This window comes from Odocoileus virginianus, chromosome 20 (assembly GCF_023699985.2).
Source record: "Odocoileus virginianus isolate 20LAN1187 ecotype Illinois chromosome 20, Ovbor_1.2, whole genome shotgun sequence".
NCBI classification, from domain to species: domain Eukaryota; kingdom Metazoa; phylum Chordata; class Mammalia; order Artiodactyla; family Cervidae; genus Odocoileus; species Odocoileus virginianus.
The window spans coordinates 5,440,980-5,465,933 of NC_069693.1; the positions used below are offsets into that span (position 1 = coordinate 5,440,980).

At 53.9% G+C, this 24,954-nt stretch overlaps 1 protein-coding gene across 6 annotated transcripts in view; it reads right to left on the reverse strand.

Annotated features, from left to right (window-relative positions):
* MYH14 (myosin heavy chain 14) overlaps positions 1 to 24,954 on the reverse strand; it is a 76,478-nt gene that overhangs the window by 50,665 nt on the left and 859 nt on the right. For 2 of the 6 annotated variants that reach the window (XM_070450453.1, XM_070450457.1), the window contains exons 2-11: positions 24,062 to 24,262; positions 20,153 to 20,563; positions 14,754 to 14,910; positions 13,197 to 13,224; positions 12,966 to 13,068; positions 12,245 to 12,268; positions 10,305 to 10,397; positions 9,850 to 9,913; positions 6,477 to 6,575; positions 5,391 to 5,531 (exon numbers count right to left, since the gene is read on the reverse strand). In XM_070450453.1, the coding sequence (XP_070306554.1) occupies positions 5,391 to 5,531; positions 6,477 to 6,575; positions 9,850 to 9,913; positions 10,305 to 10,397; positions 12,245 to 12,268; positions 12,966 to 13,068; positions 13,197 to 13,224; positions 14,754 to 14,910; positions 20,153 to 20,560 (1,117 nt within the window). In that variant the 5' untranslated portion in view covers positions 20,561 to 20,563; positions 24,062 to 24,262. Of the gene's footprint in view, positions 1 to 5,390; positions 5,532 to 6,476; positions 6,576 to 9,849; positions 9,914 to 10,304; positions 10,398 to 12,244; positions 12,269 to 12,965; positions 13,069 to 13,196; positions 13,225 to 14,753; positions 14,911 to 20,152; positions 20,564 to 24,040; positions 24,263 to 24,954 lie in introns of all 6 variants that reach the window. The other 4 variants (XM_070450456.1, XM_070450458.1, XM_070450454.1 and 1 more) reach the window with 3 other exon arrangements.

A 24,954-nucleotide genomic window follows, 5' to 3' on the forward strand; every position in this document is an offset into this window, starting at 1 on the left:
ACCTAGTCTGGAAAACAAAATCACTGCTGAGAAAAGAGTCCGTTTCTGGAATTAGACAGTGAGACTGCAGTGATGATCACACAGCCTTGGGAATATATTATTAATACAAATGCTGGGCTGTGTACTTGACAATGGTGAATTTTACTGGTATGTAAATGCTAGCCCTCAAAGGAAAAACGGAAAAGGCTTTGGTATAGTTTGTGGGACACGCCAGGGTGTGTAACAAATGTTCGTTTTTCCTTTCCACCTCCACCGAGGTCATAACTCCTTGTCTATTGGCTCCTTACTCATCTTCTAACTGCTTCTAAGCCCTCCATCAATGGGTTTGTGAATGAACTTCAGCTTGCCACTTTAGGGGGGAAGAATCCCTTCCACAGTCATCACTACTTTTGGGATTCAATCTAACCCCTTGTCAGGATCCTTGGTACACCCTGTCCCCAATCCTCCCACCGGCTCCAGCCCAGGGTCCCCTCCCTCCAACCAGCCAAGCCAACCACGTTCTCAACGCGTGACACTCTCTTGCCCCCAGGCGTTTGCCCTGGGACTTCCCTCCTCCTACCGGTCTTCCAGCACTATACAGTCAATGGAATTCTCCAGGCCAGGATATCGGAGTGGGTAGCCGTTCCCTTCTCCAGGGGATCTTCCCAACCCAGGAATCGAACCCAGGTCTCCCGCATTGTGGGCAGATTCTTTACCAACTGAGCTATCAGGAAAGCCCGGAAGTACCATCTATACCTGCTTAATTCCTGCTGATCAACAGTGCTCAGCCAAGCGCCGCCCCCTCCAGCGGCTGCCCCGCCCCTCCCGAGACACCACGCCCCTGCCTCTCCAGCCCCCTGGCCGTCACAGTCACCGCACCATGCACCTGCCAGGGGTCGCTCTTCCACTGGATCAACTTTAATCTATTTGTGTCATTTGATGCTCCCTGGGGGGGGGTCTCAGCGCTCCAGTGGGCAGGGGCTTGTTCTGTTTTGGCCACGGTTCCTTTCCCCCAGTGCCTGCAGAGATCCGGCCCGCAGACTCCATCAGGCCTCGAATGAGTAAAGAATGAATGAATACACTGCAAAAGGGCTGTCTTGCTGTGTGACCTTGGGCAAGCCGGATGGCCTTCTGGACCTCGGGTTCCATCCCCTCCCCCTGCAGCACAGTGGGCGGGGCGGGGCTGGGGTCAGGGGGCTGGCTAGACGGGGACAGCCAAGAACCCCGGAAACACTAGGAGGTTTTCGGGGGGGGGGGGGCGGGAAGCAGAGAGACACCTCCCAAAAGATAAATAGATGAGGACATCTCCTGATAGACAGACAAGGCCACCATCAACTGAATAATCATTCACCCTTAACGTCAGCTCAGGCCCGACTCAGACTCGCGTTCCCCCGGTGGCCTTTAAATGGCCTTTCACGGTTGGCTTAGCAACCTGCGTGGGTGCGGAGCACCTGGTGAACCTGATGCCTGAGGGGCTGGCAGCGCTGGCTGGTGACTTCAGCCCAGCCGACCGCAAGCAAGCCCCGGCCTGCGAGGGTGGGGGCGTGGGGCTGGCGATGCTCTGACGGCCTCACGTGAGCGCGAGGCCGTCTCTCTGCGTGCCAGGCTCCCTGCGCAACCTCACCGGTGGCATTGACGGTGCCAGTGTGGACGGGAAGTGAGGAGGGGATGGAGGGCCTCCCTCCACCGGCCTCCAGTGCTCCCTGTCCTGGACCTCCCGAGGGTAACCCAGAGGCACCCACCTGCCTCTCTGGGAACGGATCACGGGCTGGCTTTGGAGTCAAACTGGGTTCTACCACCTCCTGGTCAACTGCAGTGACTAGGGCGGACACCCCACCTCCCTGGACCTCTGTCTCCTTTTTCGTTTTTGTCTTTTGGCCGAATTGTGAGGCTCGTGGGACCTTAGTTGCCAGGTCAGAGATCGAACCCAGGGCCATCCCAAACCTACGAGTCCCAACCACTGGACTGCAAGGGTTAGGTATGTCTGTCTCTTTTGTCCGAAGAGTCTAGAGAAAAAAGTAAATAAATAAAACCGTCTGACCCTACTCCTTGGAGGGGAGATACAAAAGCACACTGTTATGAGACCCCATCCACCTGTCACACCAGCAGAAGCAAAAGAGGGGATAACACTGGCTGCCGGCATCCACGTCCGGGAACAGGTGCGGCAGAGGCAGGGTTTGGAAACGAGCGCCCCCTTATGGACGGTGGCGAGGTCGAATCAGCACGATTCTAAAAACAGCGGGTATTTCCCTAGGGGGGAAGGAAAACGGCGGTGACGGGATGGAGATTAGAGCTGAAGACCAAGAAGCCATGAGCAGGTAATTGTTGGTGTCTGGGGATTCATGATCTTCAGGGGCTAGTGGCAGAAACGGGCAGGGGACCGCAAAGGGGCCCAGGTGTTCTTCTTGGGTCACTGAAAATGTTCTAAATTGATTTTGGTGATGGCTGCACAACTCTGTGAAGCTAAAAGCCACTGACTCATACACTTTAAATAGGTGAATGGTTTGGTATATGAATGATATCTCAAACAGCCGTTAAATGTCCGTCAAAGCTGGATACAATTTAAAAATGGCACTTCTCCTTGGACTCAGAATTTCGTTGTTAAGAACTGATGCTGCAGTTCACCTGTGAGCACAAAGACCTACTTCTAAGGATGTTCTTGGGACTTCCCTGGTGGTCCAGTGGTTTAAGAATCCACCTGTCAATGCAGGGGACATGGGTTCGATCCCAGGTCCCGGAAGATACCCACATACCATGGGGCAACTAAGTCTGGGTGGCACAACTACTGAGCCCGAACCCTAGAGCCCCTGCTCCGCATCAAGAGAGGCCACTGCAGTGAGAAACCCACGCGCTGTAACTAGAGTAGCCGCCCCCAACCTCACCGCAACTGGACTCACTAGACCCAAGTAGCAGTGACGACCCAGCACAGCCAAAAATAAAAATTTTAAATTGTAACAAGAATATTTTGGGCCCCTTTTGGGGGGTAGGTGTCACCCCAACAGCAATGGGATGCAGTCACATTAACAGTGTGTCTGCAAGGGGCAGACACGTTCCAAGAGTCACAGTTCATCAATACAGTGAAAGAGTACTGCAGGAGACGTGGGTTCGACCCCTGAGTCAGGATGATCCCCTGGAGGAGGAAATGGCTACCCACTCCAGTATTCTTGCCTGGGGAACCCCACAGACAGAGGAGCCTGGCGCGTTACAGTCCACAGGGTCGAAAAGAGTCGGACACGACTGAGCACACACACATGCCTGAACCTCAGTCCTGGAACTGGGGAATAATGTATGTCTTTTCTTTCGTGCCTAAGATATTTCTGGCAGGAGATGCAGGAAGCTTAACAGCAGGAAAACTAGGGCTCAGGGGGGCTGGGGGGAGACTCGGTTTTCACACGATGACCTTTGATCATATTCAGATTATGTCATTACACGCAGTCGGCGCTGCAAAATTTTTGTCTCGGGTTTGCAAAAATCGGGGCTGCTGGCCGTGCTCACCACACCACAGGAGGGTTACTTGAGGTGACCTGTGTCCAGAGGCCAGGAGGGACCTGAGGGGCCCAGGCCCCCACCATTACTTCCCTCCAGAAATTTGTCAGCTGCTCAGGAAGGAGAGCGGAGACACACAGGCGGGGCAGTTACGCAACCTGCGGTTGGGAAATCGAGCGAGGAGGCCTGGGACCCTGTGTCAATATGCCCGAGGAAGCCCGGCCTGTTTGCAGCCTGGGTGGACAGCCAAGCTGGCACTGGGTCTCCAGCCCTCCCCACTGGCCCCGGAGCCAACAATAGCTCCCAGGGCCTCCTGCAGCGCCGGAGACCAGAGGAGAAAGAGACCCAGTCCAGCTCCCGCTCAGTCCTGGAAATCAGGGTCCTTCTCTACGGGACTGGTGAAAGGAATCACAGTTCATCCAAACAATGAAATGCCAGGCAGCCACAAAAAAGACTGAGATTTGCCCTCTACGTACATGTCACGGGTTGAACCTTGTCCCTCTGCTCCCTCCCAAAATATAATAAAGTCCTAACACCTGGGACCTCACAGAACGTGACCTGATTTGGGTATTGGGTCATTGCAGCTGCAATTATTTAAGTGAAGACGGGATTACAAGGGAGTGCGGTGACCCCTAATCCAAAATGACGGGCGTCCTATAAAAAGGGGAGATTGCAGACAGACGCGCAGGCAGGGAGGCGCGCCCCATGAAGCTGAAGACAGAGATCAGGTGATGCTTCTACCAGCCAGGGGATGCCAAGATTGCCAGGAAACCACCAGAAGCCAGGGGAGAGGAAGAGAGCAGAATCTTCCAGGGCCAACCAACCCTGCCGACACTCTGATCTCAGACTTCCCGCCTCCAGAACTGGGAGATGATTGATTTCACGTGTTCAAGGCACTCATTTGGGCTTCCCAGACAGTGCTAGTGGCAAAGAACCCGCCTGCCAATGCAGGAGATGTAAGAGACCCAGGTTAGATCCCTGAGTCAGGAAGATCCCCTGGAGGAGGGCATAGCAATCTACTCCAGTATTCTTGCCTGGAGAATCCCATGGACAGAGAAGTCTGGAGGGCTACAGTCCATGGGGTCTCAAAGAGTGGGACACGACTGAGCGACTTAGCACATACGCAAGGCACTTGTTTATAGTACTCTGATGGCAGCCCTGGCACAGTACTGCAAATGAACTACTGTCAGAACATACTGTTTGGTGAGGAAGGTGGGGCAAAGCAGCAGAACATGGGCTGATGAGCTGAGTAATTCACCCCAGTGCTCCAGGGCAGACTCAGGGCCAGTCAGGGTCTTTCCTGTACCCTCATTTCAGCCTCCTCTGGCCTCCAGTCCGTCCTCCACACAACCCAGAGCTGCTCCTCTGCGGCTCCCAGCCCTCCCACGGCTCCCTAGTGCCCTCAGAACAGAGTCCCCCGCCCCAACTGCCTCTGTGGCTTCATCTCCCCACCCACCTGGGTCACTGACTAATTGAGGCCATTAGAGAATTAGACAAGGATCTCTCTTTTTTTTCAGCCATACTGAGCAGCATGCAGGATCTTCATTCCCTGACCACGGCTCGAACCTGTGCCCCTGCGGTGGAAGCCTGGAGTCTTAACCACTGGACCACCAGGGAAGTCCCTCGAGAAGTTTCAATGCATCAAACACACCATGCCTTTCCTGCCTCAAGGCCTTTGCACATACTGCCCCCCCCCCCAACCTAGTACATTCTTTACTGATAGCACCAACATACACATCTGAGCTCTCCAGACCTTCGTGCAAACATCACCATCTCACCATGTCCTTCCTGATCCCCTATTTAAAGCTCCCTCCCTCCTCCGTTCCCTGTTTCAGTTTTCAAACCGAGCCATGAACGGCCAGGTGCCCCTCTTGCCCGTGCAGTCCACCCCCACCCTTTACCAGGCAGGGTCTGCGCTCACTCACAGGTGATCTCCTCATGGGTGAATCCCAGGACCCGCAAGGACTCCAGCGTCTCCTGGAAGAGCTCGCGCTCCTGGCCCGGCGAGGACGACGGCCCGTTGGTCAGGAAGCGGTAGTGGGAGAAGGGCTCCAGGAGCAGGTCAGCTGTAGGGGTAACGGCAGGGGCCAAGGTCAAGTATGAGCCGCAGCGTCAGACTCATGTCCTGGCTTCCTAAATGGCCACCCGAGGACGAGCATCACCGCCCCACTAGGAACCTCAGTCTCTTCCTGTCAAACGAGTCGGGATCCTTTCTTCACGGGTATGGTGGGAAGGGCCGGCCATGAGGTGGGTACTTAGCACATCTCAGACCTTTCCTCTTCCCTCCTTTCTTAGTGATTCTCAAGACGCAGAACTGCCCAGAGCAGGTGAGAGGCGCCCACCCAGGGCTGCGGATGCCCAAGTTAGCAGAAGCCACGGGACAGCAGGGCTCGGACGGCAGAGCGTTTGTGGGTTCGGAAGCCACCGGGAGCGGAAGGCTGGGTGCGGAGGGATCAGGAGGCGGCCCAAGCTACAAGGTGGAAGGAGCCAGAACGCGAGGGAGCCGCAGGGCAGTGGGGCCGCCATAGAAGAGAGAGCCTCGGGGCGGGGGTGCATTTCCCCAGTCAGAGGGCTGGAGGGGCGCAGAGCAGGAGGCAGAAGGGGTCTCAGGCAGGAGCCAGGAGGCAGGAGCTCAAAAGCCACGCAAACCACGATCATCATCGGGAACCACGCGGCGGCAAAGCTGGATTCGTCACAGCACGCAGCTGGAGGAAGCGGAGCCCCGTGGAGGTTCAGGAGAGGGTGGGCAGGAGCCGTGTCGCCGCGGAGCTGGTGTGAGCAAGACCCAGGAGACAGCAGGAGCCAAAGGACAGCAGAGTCTAGGGGTGGCGGAAGTCGAGAGGCAGCGGGATCCGGGAGGCGAGAGAAGCCGCCACCCAGCAGGAGCCTGACAGAGCAGGTGCTTGACAAAGGTTAGCGCCCCCCACGTCCTCCTCCCCAGGGGGCCCGCATGCAACACACACCCAGCCCCCCCCCCCCCCCCCCCCCCCCCGGAGCCGAAGGACACTGACCCTTGAGCTGCTCCCCGGCGCCTCCCAGCAGCTGGTAGAAGATGTGGAAGCTGCACTCGTCCTTAGCCTGGCGGATGGCCCGCGACTTCTCCAGCAAGTCTGGGCGGGGGCAAGTCAAGGTGCCTCAGAGGAGGTGACCCCTTTGGGAGGGTATCCCCCTCCCCCTCTCTCATGGAACGATAGAGGCGCTCACAGACCTGGCGGGCAACCTAACTGGACCAGTAACTGTGGACATGTGTCACTTTAGCCTCGGGCACAGTTTCTTCACTTGTGCAAGGGGCCTGGTGCTAACACCCATCCATGAGTCCCTGAGGTGCTGTGGGGGTAAATGAATTACCACGTAGCCAACCCCTAAGCAGGTACGTGGTTTGTCATTTACCATGGATAAGAATGCTTCCTATCAGGATTTCCCTGGCAGTCCAATGGTTAAGACTCTGCACTTCCAGTGCAAAGGACACAGGTTTGATCCCTGGTCGGGGAACTAAGATCCCACATGCCATGTGGTGTAGCCAAAAAAAAACCCCTCCTGTCATCATGACCCTCCTAGCCTCAGTTTCCCCGTACTGGGGCTTTCAGCTTCTTCCTTCTGGGAAAGCCAGATGGCTGGTTTACATACTAAAAATTGGCAAGATGCCTTAAAGGAAAATAAAACAATTGATATTTGGTGTAGCCATCTGTGTCCCATGCTCATGGGCCACCAAGCACATGATACTTCCCAGGTGGCCCAGTGGTAAAGAATCTGCCTGCCAATGCAGGAGACACGGGTTCAGTTCCTGGGTCAGGAAGATCCCCTGGAGGACGAAGCGGCAACTCAGTATTCTTGCCTGGGAAATCCCATGGACAGAGGAGCCTGGCGGGCTGTAGTCCATGGGGTGGCAAAGAGTTGGACATGGCAGTCCAGTGGTTAAGATTTGGCCTTCCAAGGCAGGGGGTGAAGATTCAACCCCTGATCTGGGAACCAAGACCCCACATTTGCAGCCAAAAAAACAAAACATAAAACAGAAGCAGTGTTGTAACTAATTAAACAAGGATGTTAAAAAAATATAAATTAAAAAAAGGTCCACATCAAAAAAAAAGCCTTGGAAAATAATAGCATCTGCGTCACAGGGTTACAGATACGAGGCACTGAGTTAACTGATGGAGAGTTCTCAGGGTGGCCCCAGGCACAAGGTCAACCCTCCAGAAATGTTGGTCAAGAGGAATACTGGTGTAAAAGGGATCAATCCATCTTTTGGGGGTGTCACCAGCCTCGAGAGCATCAGTCCACAGCCTGGTCACTGGCCCTGAGGCAGAGACAGCCAGGCAGGAGAACCGTGCCCAGTGGTAGCAGCCTCAACAGGATGGGGAGTGTGGACAGGAGAAAGTTAGCATTCAGAAGCTGACAGGGAAGACACAGGTGAACAGAGGAGGTTGCTGGAGCCCTGGGGTTCATGGAGGATCAGGCTGAGGATGGAGGAGGGGGCGGGGCAGAGAGAGCCCTGAGCTTTAAAAAGCTAAGTGAGCAGGAAGCGCCATGAAGTGGGGTGATGGGCCACAGGAACTGTGGGGATCAGAAGCTGGTGGCTGCAGGGGTCACGAGACCTTGACCCCAAGGAAGTGGTTACCAGGCAGCAATAGAGTCTATGGGGCCAGGGGCTTGACAGCGAGGTCCCTGCATCCTTACTGCCTAAGCCTCTAGAGTGGTAATGAATCTGCCTGCCAATGCAGGGGATGCAAGAGACTCGGGTTTGATCCCGGGGTTGGGAAGATCCCCTGGAGAAGGAAATGGCAAGCCACTCCAGTATTCTTGCCTGGGAAATGCCATGGACAGACGAGCCTGGTGGACTACAGTCCATGGGGTCACAAAGAGTTGGACACGACTGAGCATACACACACACGCCCTCTTAGGAAAAACTCTTTGCCAACACACTGCTTCCCAATCTCTCCCTGGATGACAAAGAGAGGGGGCAGGTATGGGACAGTGAACTGACACCCCAGGGATGGAAATATGATTTGTTATTAATATTGTCCACATTGCAATTCATAATTATTAACCAACAATATTAACATATTAACATTATAAGGACAGTGCTAACTTAATCATTCATTTCTAATAAGGATACCTTCTTTTTTTTTTTCTTTTGGCCCCTCCTTGCAGCAGCTTGTGGGATTTTAATTCCCAGACCAGGGACTGAACCCAAGCCCTTGGCAGTGAAAGCACCATGTCCTAACAACTGGACCACCCACCAGGGGAGTCTCAGATAATTCAGTCTTCCTTTTTTAAAAATAAACTTTAAACTATATATTTATTTACTGGCTGCACCAGGTCTTACTTGCAGCATGCAGGATCTAGTTCTACTGACCAGGGATCAATTCCGGGGCCCCTGCCTGGGAACATGGGAGTCCTAACTCCTGGACCATCAGGAAGGTCCCCAGGTAACTCATTCTTGAGTGCTTATGTGGCAGGAGCCTTGCTAAGAATGTACCTCACACTGTCCTTCAGACCCTTCAAGGGTAGGTTCTATGATTTGCTCCCTTCTACTGATGGGGAAACTGAGGCCCAGACAGGGCTTAAGGGCCCCCAGCCTCAAAGCTACAGAGCTGGGATTCGAACCCCGGGTCGGTGTGATGTCTTCGCTTGTTCTCTTAAGCTTTGCACTCCTGGACCTTCTGGGTTCTATCTTGTAAATTTCTAGGGAGCGTTCCTGGCACGGGTGGAGAAAGTTGGACACAGCTTGGCGGGAGTCAGCAGGCTTGCAAGGCCCGTCTCTGGCTGGTGTCTGGGAATCTGAACTTCAGGAGGCTGATAGCAGGGGCTCCCTGCACATAAACTGTTTGTGTAAACCAACATGCTTTCTGCTGAACATCTGTTTGCCTTCCCGGATTCTGAAATTTGGGTTCGCGCTGGGCAGGAGGTGCCTATGTGACCAGCCCCCAATAAAAACCCCGGGCGCCGAGTCTCTGATGAGCGTAGCTGGTAGAAAGCCTTTCACGTGTGTTGGAACACCTGGGGATTAAGCATGTCCCACGTGACTCCACGGGGCCAGGGCCCTGGAAGCCGGGGCCGGGCCCCCACACGCCTTCCGCTTTGGCTGCATGGTTTCTCTGTGCTCCCTGTGTGGCGAGGCTGGGAGGGCGTTCTCTTAAAAGCTACGGGAGGCCCCGCCATCCTACCCCAACGTGGAGATGCTGCGTCTGCCCCTTCCTGAGGTTCTAGCGTCCCTCCCCTTCTGCAGAGCGGGAAACGGAGGCACAGGGTCGGCAGCAGGCAGCCAGGGTTCCGGGGCGAGCGGGGAGCCCTGTTTACTATACGGTGAGACCCTGAGGTCCGCCCTCTATGGCCGCCGCCGCTCTTCCCCGCCCCCGGGCGCCCCCTCGGGCCGTGAGAGGATACAGGTCTCGATGTTGGCGCCCACGATGTACCCGGCAACGTCGAAGTTGATGCGGATGAATTTGCCCTGCGAGGGAGGCGGGTGGAGGGGTTTAGCCCAGGGTCCCGTGGGCCTGGGGGGCACCCCCAACCCACACTCACCCCTCCCAGAGTCAGCCTGTCTCTTGACTATCTCCCTCCATCTGAACCCCATCCCGATCATGAGGTTCCAACGGGGGCCGGGGTGGGGTGGGGGGGGGGCCTCCCGGGGAGAATTAAAGGTCCACGCGCCTCTGACTTCTTTGCTTAGGATCCAGGTCCCCAGGTCCCCTTCATCCTTCAGGCCCAGGAGCCGTGGACCCCAGGTCCCTCCTCCCTCACGGACCCACACGTCCTGTCTCCCCTGGCTCCACCCTCCTTTGCTCCCAGCTCCCGTTTCACTAACAGGAGCCCAGGTCCCTCCCTCCCCCAGCACTCACGAAGCGGGAGGAGTTGTCATTCTTCACCGTCTTGGCGTTGCCAAAGGCCTCCAGGACCGGGTTAGCCTGAAGAAGCTGCCGCTCCAGCTCACCCTGCAGGGGGTCGGGGGATGACCCGTCAGTGGCGGGAGTCGGGCCGGGGAGCGCGGGGAGGTGGGCACTGGCCCCGCTTGGGTGGGGGGTCTGGCTGAGTGTCTGTGTGTGAGGGGCCTTTGTGTGTGTCTGGGCATGTGCCAGCTTCCCCGGATCTGGGCTTGCCATTCAGTCTGTTGTGAAGGGAATGAGGAAACTTCTCTAAGATCCATTGTCCAGCGGAAACAAAACAACAAAAAGCAAGTAGCAGGACAACACCTACAATGTGATCCTATTAATAACAACAACAACAAAAAATGAACTAGAAAACAACACCACAGAACAAGACTCCCATATCTATAGGTATAGATACATGTTTGTAGACATTTAGAGAAAGGTCTGCAAGGATACACACCAAACTGTCAACAGAGTAAGCCACTCCAAGGAAAGAGGACTGAGAGAAGGAAAGAGGAATTTCACTTTGTCTGGTTTGTTTGTTGTTATTGTTACAGTGAATGCATACTCATGTATCACTGGTGGAACTAAAGAAAAATCTATACCATCTATGTAACATTCTTCAAACTGTCTGACACATAGTACACATTCAAGAAATGGTACTGTCCTCCCCCAATCAGGCTAACCCTTGAGTGGGGATATTTTTTTTCCAAGACAGCAATTTTTAAAAATTGAAGTATAGTCGATTTGCAATATTGAGTTAGTTTCAAGTGTACAGCAATGTGATTGGGATCTATATATATTCTTTTTTTCTGATTCTTTTCCCTTAAAACTTACAAAATATTGACTGTTGTTTTCTATGAAAGTACTAGTTGTGCAGTTGTGTCCAACTCTTTGCGACCCCGTGGACTGTCAAGGCTGTCAAGGCTCCTCTGTCCATGGAATTCTCCAGGCAAGAATACTGGAGTGGGTTGCCATTTCCTCAGGGGATCATCCCAACCCAGGGATTGAACCCGTATCTCCCACATTGCAGGCAGATTCTTTACTGTCTGAGACAAGAGGGAACTCCAATTGTTCCCTGTGCTATATAATAAATCCCTGTTGTTTATTTTATATATGGTAGTAAGCATCTGTTAATACTTACTGCCAATTTGTCCCTCCGCAGGCCCCCATGGCTAGAGATTTTATTCTGAGCTTCCCTACAGCCACTTCGGTGACAGAGCCAGAAACACAGTAGGTGCTCAATACACAACAATCCTCTTCCCCTCTTTCCTAGCCAGGTTCTCAAAGATCCCGACTATTTCCTTAAATGCTCTGTGAGCCCTCAGACACTAGCCTGAGCTGGGTGTACACAGGAGGCCTACCTACGATGAATGGCAGTGTGGGTCCCTGGGCTGTGTGAATGCGTGGCGTCTGTGGGCTGTCTACATACATTTAGCAGATCAACAATAAATGGTAGTTATAGGCTCTGGGTTGTTTCCCATTGGGATTTGTGGCCGCTCTGCACAGATACAGGAGGCCTAATATACACAGCGATGTGGTAGGGTCTGCACATGCACAGTAGGACCACACTAAATGGCCCTGGCTGTGTGCACACAGTTGTTCAATCACTAAGCTGTGTCTGACTCTGCAACCCCATGAACTGCACGCCAGGCTTCCCTGTCCTTCACTACATAGTCGGGCTGCCATAAGCAACAGTGGGGGGCCCCTGGGTGTGTGCACACAGTAGGGCTACAGGAAATGACAGTGTGGTGCCTGCTGTGCACATAGTAGGTCCACCAAAAGTGACAAGGTGGCCTCCGGGCAGGGGTGACTGTCAGTGCCTTGGGGCCTGTCTGCCAGGAAGACTGTGGGTTGGGGTGACCAGGTGGTATGAGGGGTGCCAGGACTCGAGGTGATTCCCTGCTACTCACATAAGACACGGCGCTGGCGGAGGCCTGAGGAGGTCACAGGACACGGGACATGGACCGGGACACAGCACATGGAACATGGACAGACACACAGATGAACTTGAGGTTGAGGGAAGGGGCAGGGGGTGGGATGGAGAGACAAGGGGCTGGGGAAACTGGCCCTGTGGAGCAGGGTGCCTGGGGGTGGGGAGTGGGCGGCGGCCCCATCACCTGGGGTTTGAATCTGGGCTAGCCCTTCCTGGGCATGTGACCTTGGACAACCAACGACCCACCCCAGGTGTGACTTTGCTTTCCCATCTTTAATGCAGGAAAAACCACACCCACCTCACTGGGGTGTTACGGTAATATAAGTCAAAGGACTATATATAAACGCTCACTTACAAAGCAAACCTGGGCACTGCAGGAACCTAAACAGGCCAGACACATAGTGGGTGCTCTGGGATGTAAGCTCCTACTATGTGCCAGAGGCACTGTTTCAAGTGTCAACGAGGCCAAGGACTGGCTGTTGCAATTTTTGTGTCCATCCTGTCTCGGCTCCCAGCACTACATATCAGGCACACAGTAGGGATTCGGGGTGGGGGGGGCAGGGGGAGCCAGGAGAAGGCCTACGACTGTGTTATTCCATGAGAGAGGCGGGGAGTTAGTTACGAGGGGAAGCAGAGCCTGAGAGGGAGGGAGCATCTGGTAGCAAGCTCTAGAGTACGTCCCAAGGCAGGTCACTTACCGGGACACCAGGCTCCTTCCGGCCCTTTGGTGATGATGCCACGTGGGCGAGGTACTGGATGACTTTCTTGGTGTTTTCTGTCTTCCCAGCCCCAGACTCCCCACTAAGAGGGGGCACAAAGGTAAGCAAAAAGGGTCAGCCCAAGTCACCAGGTAAGCCCCGTCCATTCCAAGCAGAGCCATGCCCAGCCGGGATCCCACTTCCTCCAGGGAGTCCTTCAGAATTACTCACGTGCAGAGAATGGACTGGTCCTCACGATCTGTAGGGGACAGAGGGGGACAGGTCACCTGGGGGGATTTCTCCAGCGAGATGCTGGCCACCCTCTTTTCAGAGTCCTTCCTAAGGGCTAAGGAAAAGCTGGGTTTTTTGACACATGATCCTCCTAGATTCTAATACCAGACCCTGACTCAGCCTCTTTTGGCTGTGTGACTCTGGGAAAGCAGCTGTCCCTTCCTGAGCCTCAGTGTCCTAACCTGTAAAATGAAGACAACAAACTCCAACCAAACAGAATGTAATTCATTCAACAAACTTCAATTTGAGCCCCTACCATGTGCCGCCTTGGGCTGAAAGATGAGATTAAAAGATGTGAGAGTGAGATCCTAGACCCCAGGCTCAGCCTCTAATAGCAAACAGGCCACAGAAGGTAGTGATGGTGGCTGATGGCCCACTGAGGGGTCATCTGCCCAACCTGAGGGCAGAGAGCACAGCTCGGTCCCCACCATCTCCTCCTCCGCTCATCCTGGGTCTGACAAGTTGCTGTATTAGTCACTCAGTCGTGTCTGACTCTTTGTGACTCCAAGGACTGCAGCCCAACAGGCTCCTCTATCCATGCGATTCTCCAAGCAAGAATACTGGTGTGGGTTGCCATGCCCTCCTCCAGGGGGTCTTCCCAACCCAGGGATTAAACCTGGGTCTCCCTCATTGCAGCCAGACTCTTTACCATCTCAGCCATCCCTTCAATAAATCCACACAGACCACCTACTAAGTGTTAGACACCAAGTGGGAACTGGCAAGGTCCCTGCCCCCATGGAGCATCTGACTGTTGAGCCTCTCCCTAGGCTTTCTGACTCTGCAGGTCAAGAGTAAAGGCTGAGATGACATTTTGAACAAGTTCCCAAGTGATGCTGAGAGCACTACACTCTGGGAACCACTGCTTTGTAAATACAGCTTATATGCTGCCTACTATTAATGTCATATGATAGAAAGATACAAACTTTAAAATGTTTAATATGTTTTTAAATATATACAGATATTTATTAAAATAGATGACCTACAATATATAGATAATGAGTGTATTATGGATACTACATGGAATCATGGAATTTTGCCTGGAGTAATCAATTGTCATGGAGTAAATGGCACCCCTCTGATGGATATCCTTGTGCAGTGCACAACCTACCCAGCTATACATGGCAAACCCATGCTACCCATTGTCTAAGGGGTGGCCATTCAGTCATAACAATGTAGATCATGTCAGTAACATAAATGTTGAATGAATGAACACTCTTAAGAGTCACTGTTTCAAGAGGAATTTTTGTAGAAGCCTGGAACCAATGAACTTCCAAATGATACTTGTTCAGGAGACGGGTAAACAAAGAGGCAGATGAAAAGGGGCCTGCCTGACTGGTAGAAGGCAGAGCCTTGCCCACTCAGCCCTCCATTTGTGTTTCCTCCTGCCCCACAAAGAAGCCTCGCAGAGTCTGAAATCCTTGAGCTGACATCTAGTCCTGACCCCCAGCCCAGTCCCCATTGAAGAGGCACCTCCAGCAGCCCCTGCCCCACACTCACCCTGAAGCATGCTTCGGTAGGCTCCCTCGGTCACTGCGTATACGTGGGGCGGCACTTCATGGCGCTTCTTGCCCCGGTACATCTCCACGATGGCCTCCGTATAGATGGGAAGCTGCTTGTATGGGTTGATGACCACACAGAAAAGGCCGGAGTACGTCTGCAGCGGGCAAGAAGAGAGAGGGCCTCAGCTAGCTGCCTGCCTGCGACCCGGGGGCAGCACAGAGTTGCCATGTACAGCTGGGCAGGTTGTGCACTGCACAACAACATCTGGCAAAGGGACTGCCATTCACACATGACAATGTAGATTTAAGCGTTTGTTATGGTTTCAGGCTGATGGTTGAAAAGAAGCTTTCCAAACTGCACAAAGGTGCTGTATGAATGAGGATTCACAAGGGGAGAGAATGGAGGCTTTGTAGCCCTGTCACTGCTTGGACTCACACCCAAAAGGACCAAGTGCAAGTTCATCTGTAGCATCATTCTTTTAAAATAACGAAGGACCGGAAACGATCTGGATGCACGGGCATACAATGGATTCCTATGAGGTTTCTGGCATCTACAGACAGAGAACTATCTCCAAAACAATATCACAGAGAGGAAACAAGGTAACAACTCTGCAAGAACACTTTTCCGAATCTGCTTGAATACACATAGACTATTTCTGGAAGAGTGCTTCCTGTATCTGCAGCCGCTGAAACTTGACGGGAGCATGTCTGCGGTCTCTGTTGATAACAGACTCGCAGGACCTGCTCCACGACGGTCTTGGTGGTTCCCTCTTATTGGAGGACATGCTAAATTTCAGGTTTGAGGTGTGTGAAAATAAAGATGTAATTTTTTTTTGCATCCAAGTTCATGGATGCCCTGAATTTGTCCACACACCTGCTGGGCCTGAGTTCAGGACCTGGTAATCATTTAAGCACTGTCCCAGCTCTAACAGAGCCTCAGGTCGATGAGAGACAGGATGGGTCAAGGCAGTTAGACAGGTTAGAGAACTCGCTGACCACCTAGCTAACACAATCCAGAGAGCTAACTAGCTAACTTAGCTGGGTTAAGCTAGCTAATACAGGCAGAGAGTTGCTTAGGGGCTCAGCTGCTGTTTAGTCACTCAGTCATGTCCGACGCTTTGCGACCTCATGGACTGTAGCCCACCAGGCTCCTCTGTCCATGGGATTTCCCAGGCCAGAATACTGGAGTGGGTTGCCATTTCCTTCTCCAGGGGATCTTCCCCACCCAGGGATCAAATCCATGTCTCCTGCACTGGCAAGCAGATTCCTTACCACTGAACCACCAGGGAAGCCCCAGGGTCTCAGCTAGTTAACTATGAAACCAACTAGCCACTTAGGCAGCTAGTTAGCTACTTAACGACTTAAATGACCAGCTCTTTACTTGTCCATTGACTGCAGAACTGCTTTAAGCTCCCAGACAACTTGAGCTTCTCAAGTAGAGTGAGGGTGTGGCCACCACAGGCTGCCTGGTGCCAAGCTTTTAAGGATGGGAGGGTGGGTGGCCAGCCTGGAGCAGAACAACCGGTTTGCTGGGTGTCTGCCCGCCCTGCCAGCAGCTCCCCGGAGCTCTCAAAGGGCGGGGCGGCCGGACCACATTCCCAGGGAGGGTATCTCATGGCTGCTGGCGCCCCGGCCCCCACTTCTGGCTGGCGGAGGAACCCACCCCCCGCACCCCCATCCCCGTCCCAGCCCCCTCCTGCCAGCCATACCTTGTCACCAGCATGACACCCTAGAGGGAACCTGAGCTGGCTGCCAAGGCCAGGGGGCAAAGGGCTGAGGCCAGCGTGCCTAGAGAGGGCCGGGGGCACCTGAGTGGCCAGCGCACAGCTGCAGAAACCTGGCTGGAAGGGTCTGGAGCAGGACTCTGCAGGTGGACCCACCAGGTCCAACTCCCCGATGCCACCGCCCCACCTCAGCCCAGCGACTCTACCCTCAGTCTCAGTTTCCTCCCTGAGAAACCCTCCCCACCTCATTATAGAGGTGGTGGGGATTAAGGAAGATAATGAATAAAAACCAGACAGCCAGAGGCAGGGCGGGCAGTAAAAGGCGCTCCTGTCATGGTGCCGAGACGCTCAGGATCCCAGCCCACCTGGGAGCTGAGTTCACTCAGACTCAGGTGCTGCGTCACCCCACATTTCCAGCCTGTGTGACTTGACTCCAGGTGTTTGCCCGCTCTGAGCCTGAGTTTCCAGCTCTGGAGAAATGGAGCTCAGAACCTACACCATCTAGAAGGATTCTGAGAGTGACACAATGCCAAGCATCTTCAGGTGCCTCCCAGAGCAGAGGGCACGGCCAGTATCCAGCAGATGGGGTCCCCTTCTGCCCTGGGCATCCCAGGGAAGGGACCACACAAGGCCAAATAGCCTATGAGCTGCAGGAACTGGGTTTCTGGAATCCTGGACACCCCCCTCTCCCTTTCCACTGGGAAGAACTGTCATTCCCTTTGGCCAGTTAGTATTTACTAAGCATAGCCTGAGGATAAGCTGGGTGGAGCTTGAATCCGAATCTTCTAGCTGGGAGGCTTGAGCACATACCTTAACTTTTCCGGGTCCCCTTTTGATCGCATGGGTATGGGAACAGTGCTTCTATAGAGGGCTCCGGGGAGCTACCCACAAGTTCATGTTGCAAGTACAGAGCTAAGCGTGGGCCCTGGAGCCCTGTGTGTGCTTATTTATTTATTTATTTACTCAATTATGTCATATCTCGAAGCATGCAGGATCTTAGTTCCCTGGCCAGGGCTCAAACCTGCATCCCCTGCAGTGGAAGCGTGGAGTCTTAACCACTAGACCACCGGGGAAGTCCCTGGGCATGCCTAATACGTTAGCTGTTAACTACTCCTGGGCCAATGTCTTTTCCTCTCCAAGCCGTGCACAAAGGAGGTAATAACCCCTACCTCACAGCCGTATGTGGAGCAGGGGTCAACCAGATCATCCTGAAATGAAGTTTAGTATCTCCAGCACCTCATGGAGAAAGCAGGCCCTCCCTGAGTGCTAATGATTGTTGTTAAGGCCCAATTTGTATCCTGTCTGGGCTTCCAGAAACTTCCATCTCACTTTCATTTGTCAGGCCCCAATTCTCTGACTCTCAGACCACAGTCTTTGCTCAGGCCTCACCATTTCCCCCCCTGAACTTTCCCAACAATCTTCCCACTATGGTGGATAGAATGGGGGGTCTGGAGTCAGACAGCCTGGGTTCAAATCCCAGTTAAGCTGGTTGGTAGCTGGTGGGGCGTGGCCTAAGTCTAGGCCCCTCTCTGAAGCTCAGTGTCCCCACCGACAGAATGGGGATGATAGGAGATACCCTACAACGTTGCTGTGAGGGTTCAGAGTTTGTATTAACAGGAAAGGGGTGGCTCAGGGTTCGGGGTGCCTCTCCGATCCCCTGACTTTGACAGGTCCAGGGCAGTGGCCCAGACAGAGGCTCACAGAGCTCCCATGGCTCACAAAGGCAAGCAAGGAATCCTAAGGGCCTAACACAGGCTGCAGAAGGTGTCACCTCAGTGCAGGGCCAGACAATCCTGCAGTCAAATCCCACCCCTGCCACCAAAAGCTGAGGGGCCCGGAGCCAGCCACTGGCCCCTCTCACAGCCTCAGTCTCTCTCCCAAACAGGAGTCAGAAATCATAAAAATACCCTCACCTTGTGCTTGTGACCCTTACTGCGGTGGATACTGAGGCCAGCTTATTTATTTTTATTTTTTTTATACATCTCATCATTTAGTGACATATTCTTTTATTACTTTCATGAAAGTTTTGTGGTTTTTAAAACATATAAAACCAGCATTTTTCCTTTTACGGTCTTAGCAAGATATTTTGTGGCTTTTCTTGAGAGGCCAGTTTCAATGAGCAAGGCAGTGAGACTCCAGCCCTCTAAGCTGATATTCAGAGCGTGACTCTGGGCCCAGCTGCCTGGGTTCAAATCCCTCATGTCCATGTGACCTGGGACCCAAGTCACTTAACATTCCCAAAACATCAGGCGATAAGGACAAGTCCCCAGCCCAGAAGTGAGCTGATAACCCACATGCAGCACTTAGAACAGTGTTTGGCACATGGTAAGTACTCGATAAATATTTGCTAGCCACCCATGATCATTATTTCTCATTATTATTGTCGACATTCCCTGTCAACATCTCTAATCCTGTTTGCTCTGACACTCTGGAAGCTTATTAAAAATACCAGTGTTCATGTCACACCCCCAGAGAGTCTGATTCAAATGGGGTGGGGCAGGGCTTCGGTGCTGGTATTTTGTAAAAATTCCACAGCTGACTGTAACAAGAAGGCAGAGCTAAGAACCACAGCCCGACTCCACCTGCTTGCTGTTAAGATTAAACAACTGAGACATTAAAAGGTTAACAGTGACTAGGCCACAGTCAATCTCACTATGACCAGTCCTGTCTTAATCCTAAAAGGCCCTAATAGCAAAGTGGTGGAGCCTGGAGCCAGACTACCAAGCCCAACTGAGTGACCTTGGTCAAAGAACTTGACTTTTCTGTGCCTCAGTTTCTTTATCTGTAACCTGGGGACAAAGTGCTTTATAATTGTGCAAGTGTATTGAAACAATATATTTAGAGTGCCTTGCTTGCTCACTCAGTCGTTTCAGTCAAGTCCGACTCTCCCGGACCCCAGGGACTGTAGCCGGCCAGGCTCCCCTGTCCACAGGGTTTCCCAGGCAAGAATACTGGAGTGGGTTGCCATTTCCTTCTCCAGGGGAACTTCCCCACCCAGGGATCGAACCCGCTTCTTCTGGGGCTCCTGCATTGCATGAGGATTCTTTACCACTGAGCCACAGGGGAAGGAAGCCCAATAAGGAGCATCTACTGTATGATACTATGAGACGCCTGCAGTGGGGTCTGAGGCAGTCCTGGTAATCCAGTAATTTATCACTCGGCAACTAAGGGTGGGCATCGTCACATGACCTGAGGGGAGAACTAGAAACAGCCTGAGGTCGGTTCCAGCTGCGTGCTGACACCCAGCCCGGGCGAGGCCCCCCTGGGGAAGGCGGCCACTCACGGCCCGGGCGAGGCCCTCCTGGGGAAGGAGGCCACTCACGGCCCGGGCGAGGCCCCCCTGGGGAAGGAGGCCACTCACGGCCCCGGCGAGGCCCCCCTGGGGAAGGGGGCCACTCACGGCCCCGGCGAGGCCCCCCTGGGGAAGGAGGCCACTCACGGCCCCGGCGAGGCCCCCCTGGGGAAGGAGGCCACTCACGGCCCCGGCGAGGCCCCCCTGGGGAAGGGGGCCACTCACGGCCCGGGCGAGGCCCTCCTGGGGAAGGGGGCCACTCACGGCCCGGGCGAGGCCCCCCTGGGGAAGGGGGCCACTCACGGCCCCGGCGAGGCCCCCCTGGGGAAGGGGGCCACTCACGGCCCGGGCGAGGCCCTCCTGGGGAAGGGGGCCACTCACGTAGATGAGGCCGGAGTAGTAGCGCTCGCGGAGGTTGTGCAGCACCGAGGCCTCGTTGAGGCAGGTCAGCTCGGCCATGTCCTCGGCCTTGCTGAACTTGGGCGGGTTCATGCGCTGGATCTGGTCGCGGGGCAGCCGCAGCCGCCGGCCGCTCTCCGCCAGCTCCACCTCGGCCTCCTCGTCGCCCTCGTGCCGCAGCGCCGCCGCCTCAAAGCCATGCAGCTCCGACGGCACCCAGACCAGGCGCCGTGCCGTCCACTCCACCTGCGGGGACGCGGCCGAGCCCCCGGGCCCGCTGCCCACGCCCGGCCCGCGCGGTGCGAACAGGAACGGCTGCGCGGCCTCGGGTACCGGGCCCGGCCTGGGGGGCGCCTTCCGACCGGGCACCGACACGGTCACTGCTGCCATGGTCTGCAGGGAGAGAGCAGAGGACCAAGGTCACGGAGGGGTTCCATCCCCACCGCAGATCCCCCAAGACAGTCGCCACTGCCTTCTCCACCAGACCTCAATTTATACTGCTGCAAAATGGGTTCACAGGCCTTTTTCACCCATTCCACCATCCACCTCTCTATCCATTCATTCATTCAATAATTCGCGTGTGTGTGGCTGGACCCGGAGGCTTCCGGGATCTTAATTCCCCGACCAGGGACTGAACAGGGGCCACTGGCACTGAAAGCTGGGGGTCCTAACCACTAAACCGCTGGTGAATTCCCAATTCAATAATTCTTGAATAACAACCTGAATGTCCATTGACAGATGAATGAATAAAGATGTGGTAGATATATACAATGGAATGCTACTCAGCCATTCAAAAAATAGAATGAAGCAATGCTATCTGCAGCAACATGGATGGACCTAGGGGTTATCATATTAAATGAATTGTCAGACAGAGAAAGACAAATACCATATGATATAACTTATATATGAAATCTAAAATATGTAACAAATATACTTATCTAGGAAAAGAGAAACAGACTCACAAACATAGAGAATACACTTGTGGAGGCCAAGGGGTGGGGGATGAGGGAGGCAAGGATTGGAAGTTTGGGATTAGCAGATGCCAACTATTATAGATAGAATGGATAAACAACAAGGTCCTACAGTATAGTCCAGGGAACTCTATTCAATATAGAGTGATAAACCATAATGGAAAAGAATATATATGTATAACTGAATCACTTTTCTATACAGAAGAAATTAACACAACATTGTAAATCAACTATATTTCAATAAAATAAATTTTCTAAAAATAATTCTGTTCAAGGTGTCAGCCATATAGCAAAGAACAAGCCAGAAAAAGATTCCTGCCTTCCTAAGGTGTTTACATTCTAGCCCTGATCTGGCTATCATAGGAGCCAAGGCCATGTGCGGCTACTGGAGAGTTGAAATGAAGAATCCATGCTGAGATGGGTTCTGAGCGTTAAGACACACACCCGATTTCAAAAACAGCACAACAAAAAGCTCACTCATGTTTCTTACATTTAGTAACATATTGGATTAAAAAAAATACATCATTAGCACTTAGGTCACTTGTTCCTTTTTATTTCTTTATTTTTAATGTGGCTAGAAAATTTTAAATTACACATTTGGCTTGCACTGTGTTTCTGTGAGTTAGTGCTGCTCTAATCCCAGGAGACAGATTCAAAGATAAATAAGTAAATTACACAGTATGTTAAATGATGATACATGCCAAGGGGGAAAATGAAGCAGAGAACAGGGACTGTTATGGTTGAGGGGCATTAAAGTTTTAATTGGGGTGGCCAAGGAAAGCCTCTCTGATGTGGCATCTGAATAAAGACCTGAGAGAGATGAAGGGAGTAGGCCATGGGAATGTCAGACAAAACAGCATTCCAGGCTGGGAGAATAGCTCATGCAAAGGCCCTGGGGCAGGCATGTGCCTCTATGTCTGTGGCCCTCATTGTGAGAGGGCCAGTGTGGCTGGAGCCAGGTAACCCAGGGAGGAAGGGTGGTAGGTAAGGAAAGATTAGGGACAAAGAGGGTCAGACTGGGTCACGCTGAGGAACTTGACCTCAGAGATGTAAGCCCTAGGAGGGTGTCAACCTGATTTCTGTAACTCGGGTTCTCTCACCACCTCTGGGCTACCCCAGAACAGACCTGAATTTCATCAATCCGTTAGCAGTGGCTTTCTTCCCTGCAACCTCAAATCCTTCTCTTTACCATGGGCTGGCCCCATTCATTAACTTCTGCATTCACTCAACATTCCCTGAAGTTTTCTTAAGTCCTGAGCTCTGCCCAGAGTGTCTGGGGATCCAGAGATGAGTCAGGCCCTGCTTCGAGGAGCACCTGGTCTGGGGTCAATCTGGTCTCAGACACATCTCAAACAGTCACAAGCCAAGATGAGCTTTCAGATCTGAGCCAGCCTGTGCTAGACCCCTTCCTGCCCTTAAAGGGGCTGTAGACCAGCAGGAACAGAGCTTGGCAATTCCAGAGCAGTTTAAGCACCCATGAGGAAAACCATGCCCCCCGACCCTCACTGTGCCCTGCTCCTGAAGAAGCCGGACCCTGTTGCCTCCCACGGCCTCAAACGGCCACATCGCTGCCCACGCGCCAGTCACAGGACCCCCCAGTGCTCCGTCTGCCGCAGCTTGGTGCTTCTGCCTCTGCCCTCCAGGCCCCCCAGCCCAACCTCAACATATCTCTGGAGAAGTCCCTCCAGACACCCAGCTCCTCTCGGACATCTCCGGATCTGGCCTCATCAGGTTCTTGTCTTTCCCTTACCTGGACACTCAGCTCCAGGCCACACGCCCCTCTTACCCCCAGGCCCTCTCCCCACCACCAGTGGTCCCAGGCCCCCACCCTCACCCTATGACATTTGGTCCTGCTGCTCTCTGGCCTCAAACCCCAGGCCCCTGCATTCAAATAGCGGGCGTCTCCCGCCATCTGATGCCATATCTCTCTCCACTTCCCAGGCCCCAGGTGGCCCAGACTGACTCCAGGCCTCCTGAGTGGCCTTCATCCTTTCAGAGCCAAGTCCCATCCCTGGGACTTTACCCTCACCCTCACCCTACCCACTTCCTCTCCAGCTCACGGCCTTTGACCAGGAAGGGTTTGGGAGTTTTTTGCAATTACCCAGCCCTGTGCTTCCCCTCACTACAGCCAAGAGTCTGAGTCCCCGGTCCATCCTCCCTTGGACCCAGGAGTCCAGGCCCCCAGCCCCTCCTCCTCCAGACTCAGGAATCTGGGCCCCCAGCCCCTCCTCCTCCAGACCCAGGAGTCTGGGCCCTCAGCAGACTATATTTCCAGGAACCCTCAGGCCTCTCCTCCTTTGGACCTGTGAATTCCAGCCCTCTCACCTCACTGCAGCCGGCTAGAGGCGAAGAGGCTAGAGATGAAGACGCCTGGGACCAGCTTCTGAGGGCTGATGACAGCTCTGATGGGGTGGCCTGGCCCTCTGGCAGCCCCACCCTCCTTAACCGGCAGGAACACCTCTGCCAGGACTCATTTCTGTCACCAGTGCAGGTGAAAGCACCTGCCTGGGAGGGGCAGGGACTGCTGGCTGGAAAGGAGAAGGAGCCAGGGATCCGCCCCTGAGGCAGGGGTTGGGGCCCTTGGCATCCAGCCCTCCGACCTCACTCTAGTGCTAGGATCCAAGGGTACTCTCTGTCCCTAGACTCAGAAATCTGGGCATCCAACCCCTCCTCCCTCAGACCCAGAAGTCCAGGCTCCCAGCCCCCTCTTCCCTCAAGATGCACACATTCCAGCTCTCAGGGGAGTCCAGTTCCCAGCGCCTTCCTCCCTCGAGACCCATGAGCCCAGCCTCCCAGAGCCGTCCTTAACCAGACCTGGGGTTCCTGGCCCCCGACTCCCTCCTCAGATCCCGGAATCCCAGCGCCCAACCCCCATCTCCCTAAGACCCAAGTGCCTCACCTCGCGAACCCTCCGGGCTACCTGGGGGGGGCCGGCTGGTACAGGAATCGGGAAGCTGGGGAGGGGGCCCAGGAATCCCCCGGCCTCTTCAGAGCTCCCAGGTGCGGCTACCTCGGCGGTCCAGCGCGGGGCGGGGCCACGTCGCGTCACCGGGAGGGAGCCCGGCTCTGATGTCACCTAGCACCTGCCCGGCTGGGGAAGGGGGCGGATCCCGGAGTTGCCCTAGACAGGGGGATGGGGAGAGGCGGGGATGAGCCTGTTGCCAGGTGGGCGGCGGCGGCGGCGGCAGCGGCGCCAGGGCCCCTCCTCCTCTGGGCGAGCAAAGGTCAAGGGCCCGCAGCGGACGGGTTCGAATCCTGCTCAAGCTTTCTGGGCTTTGGCTTTCCTCTTTGCGAATGAAGGCCAATGAAATTAATAAACCCATATAGGAGAAAATGCCCAGCCCAGCGTTTAAACAAGTAATGCAAGGAGACATCATTTAATAACGCAGAACTTTAGTTTCCTCAACCCTGGAAACGGGGTCGTACAATCCACAGGGAGCCCGAGAAGTACCGAAGAAGACGAGAACATGCTTTTCTAGACTCTGGAGCTTCAGTTCTCTGAATTGAGGACTAAATAATGGTAACTAAGCGCACCTACTATGGGCCGAGGGTTTTCCTGCTTTTAGAACAGTTGACCAAACTCATAGAATGACCTCAAAAACCAGTGAGATAAGGACAATTAGTATCTCCATTTCTTTTTTTTTTTTTCCCAGTTATTTTTATTAGTTGGAGGCTAATTACTGTAAGTATCTCCATTTCTCTGGAGAAACTGAGGCATGGAGAGGTGAAGGAAGTAACCGGCTCAAGGTCACACAGCCAGTAAGAAGGAGGGCTGGGGTTCAAGCCCAGACCATTTTCTAAAGAGGAGATTTG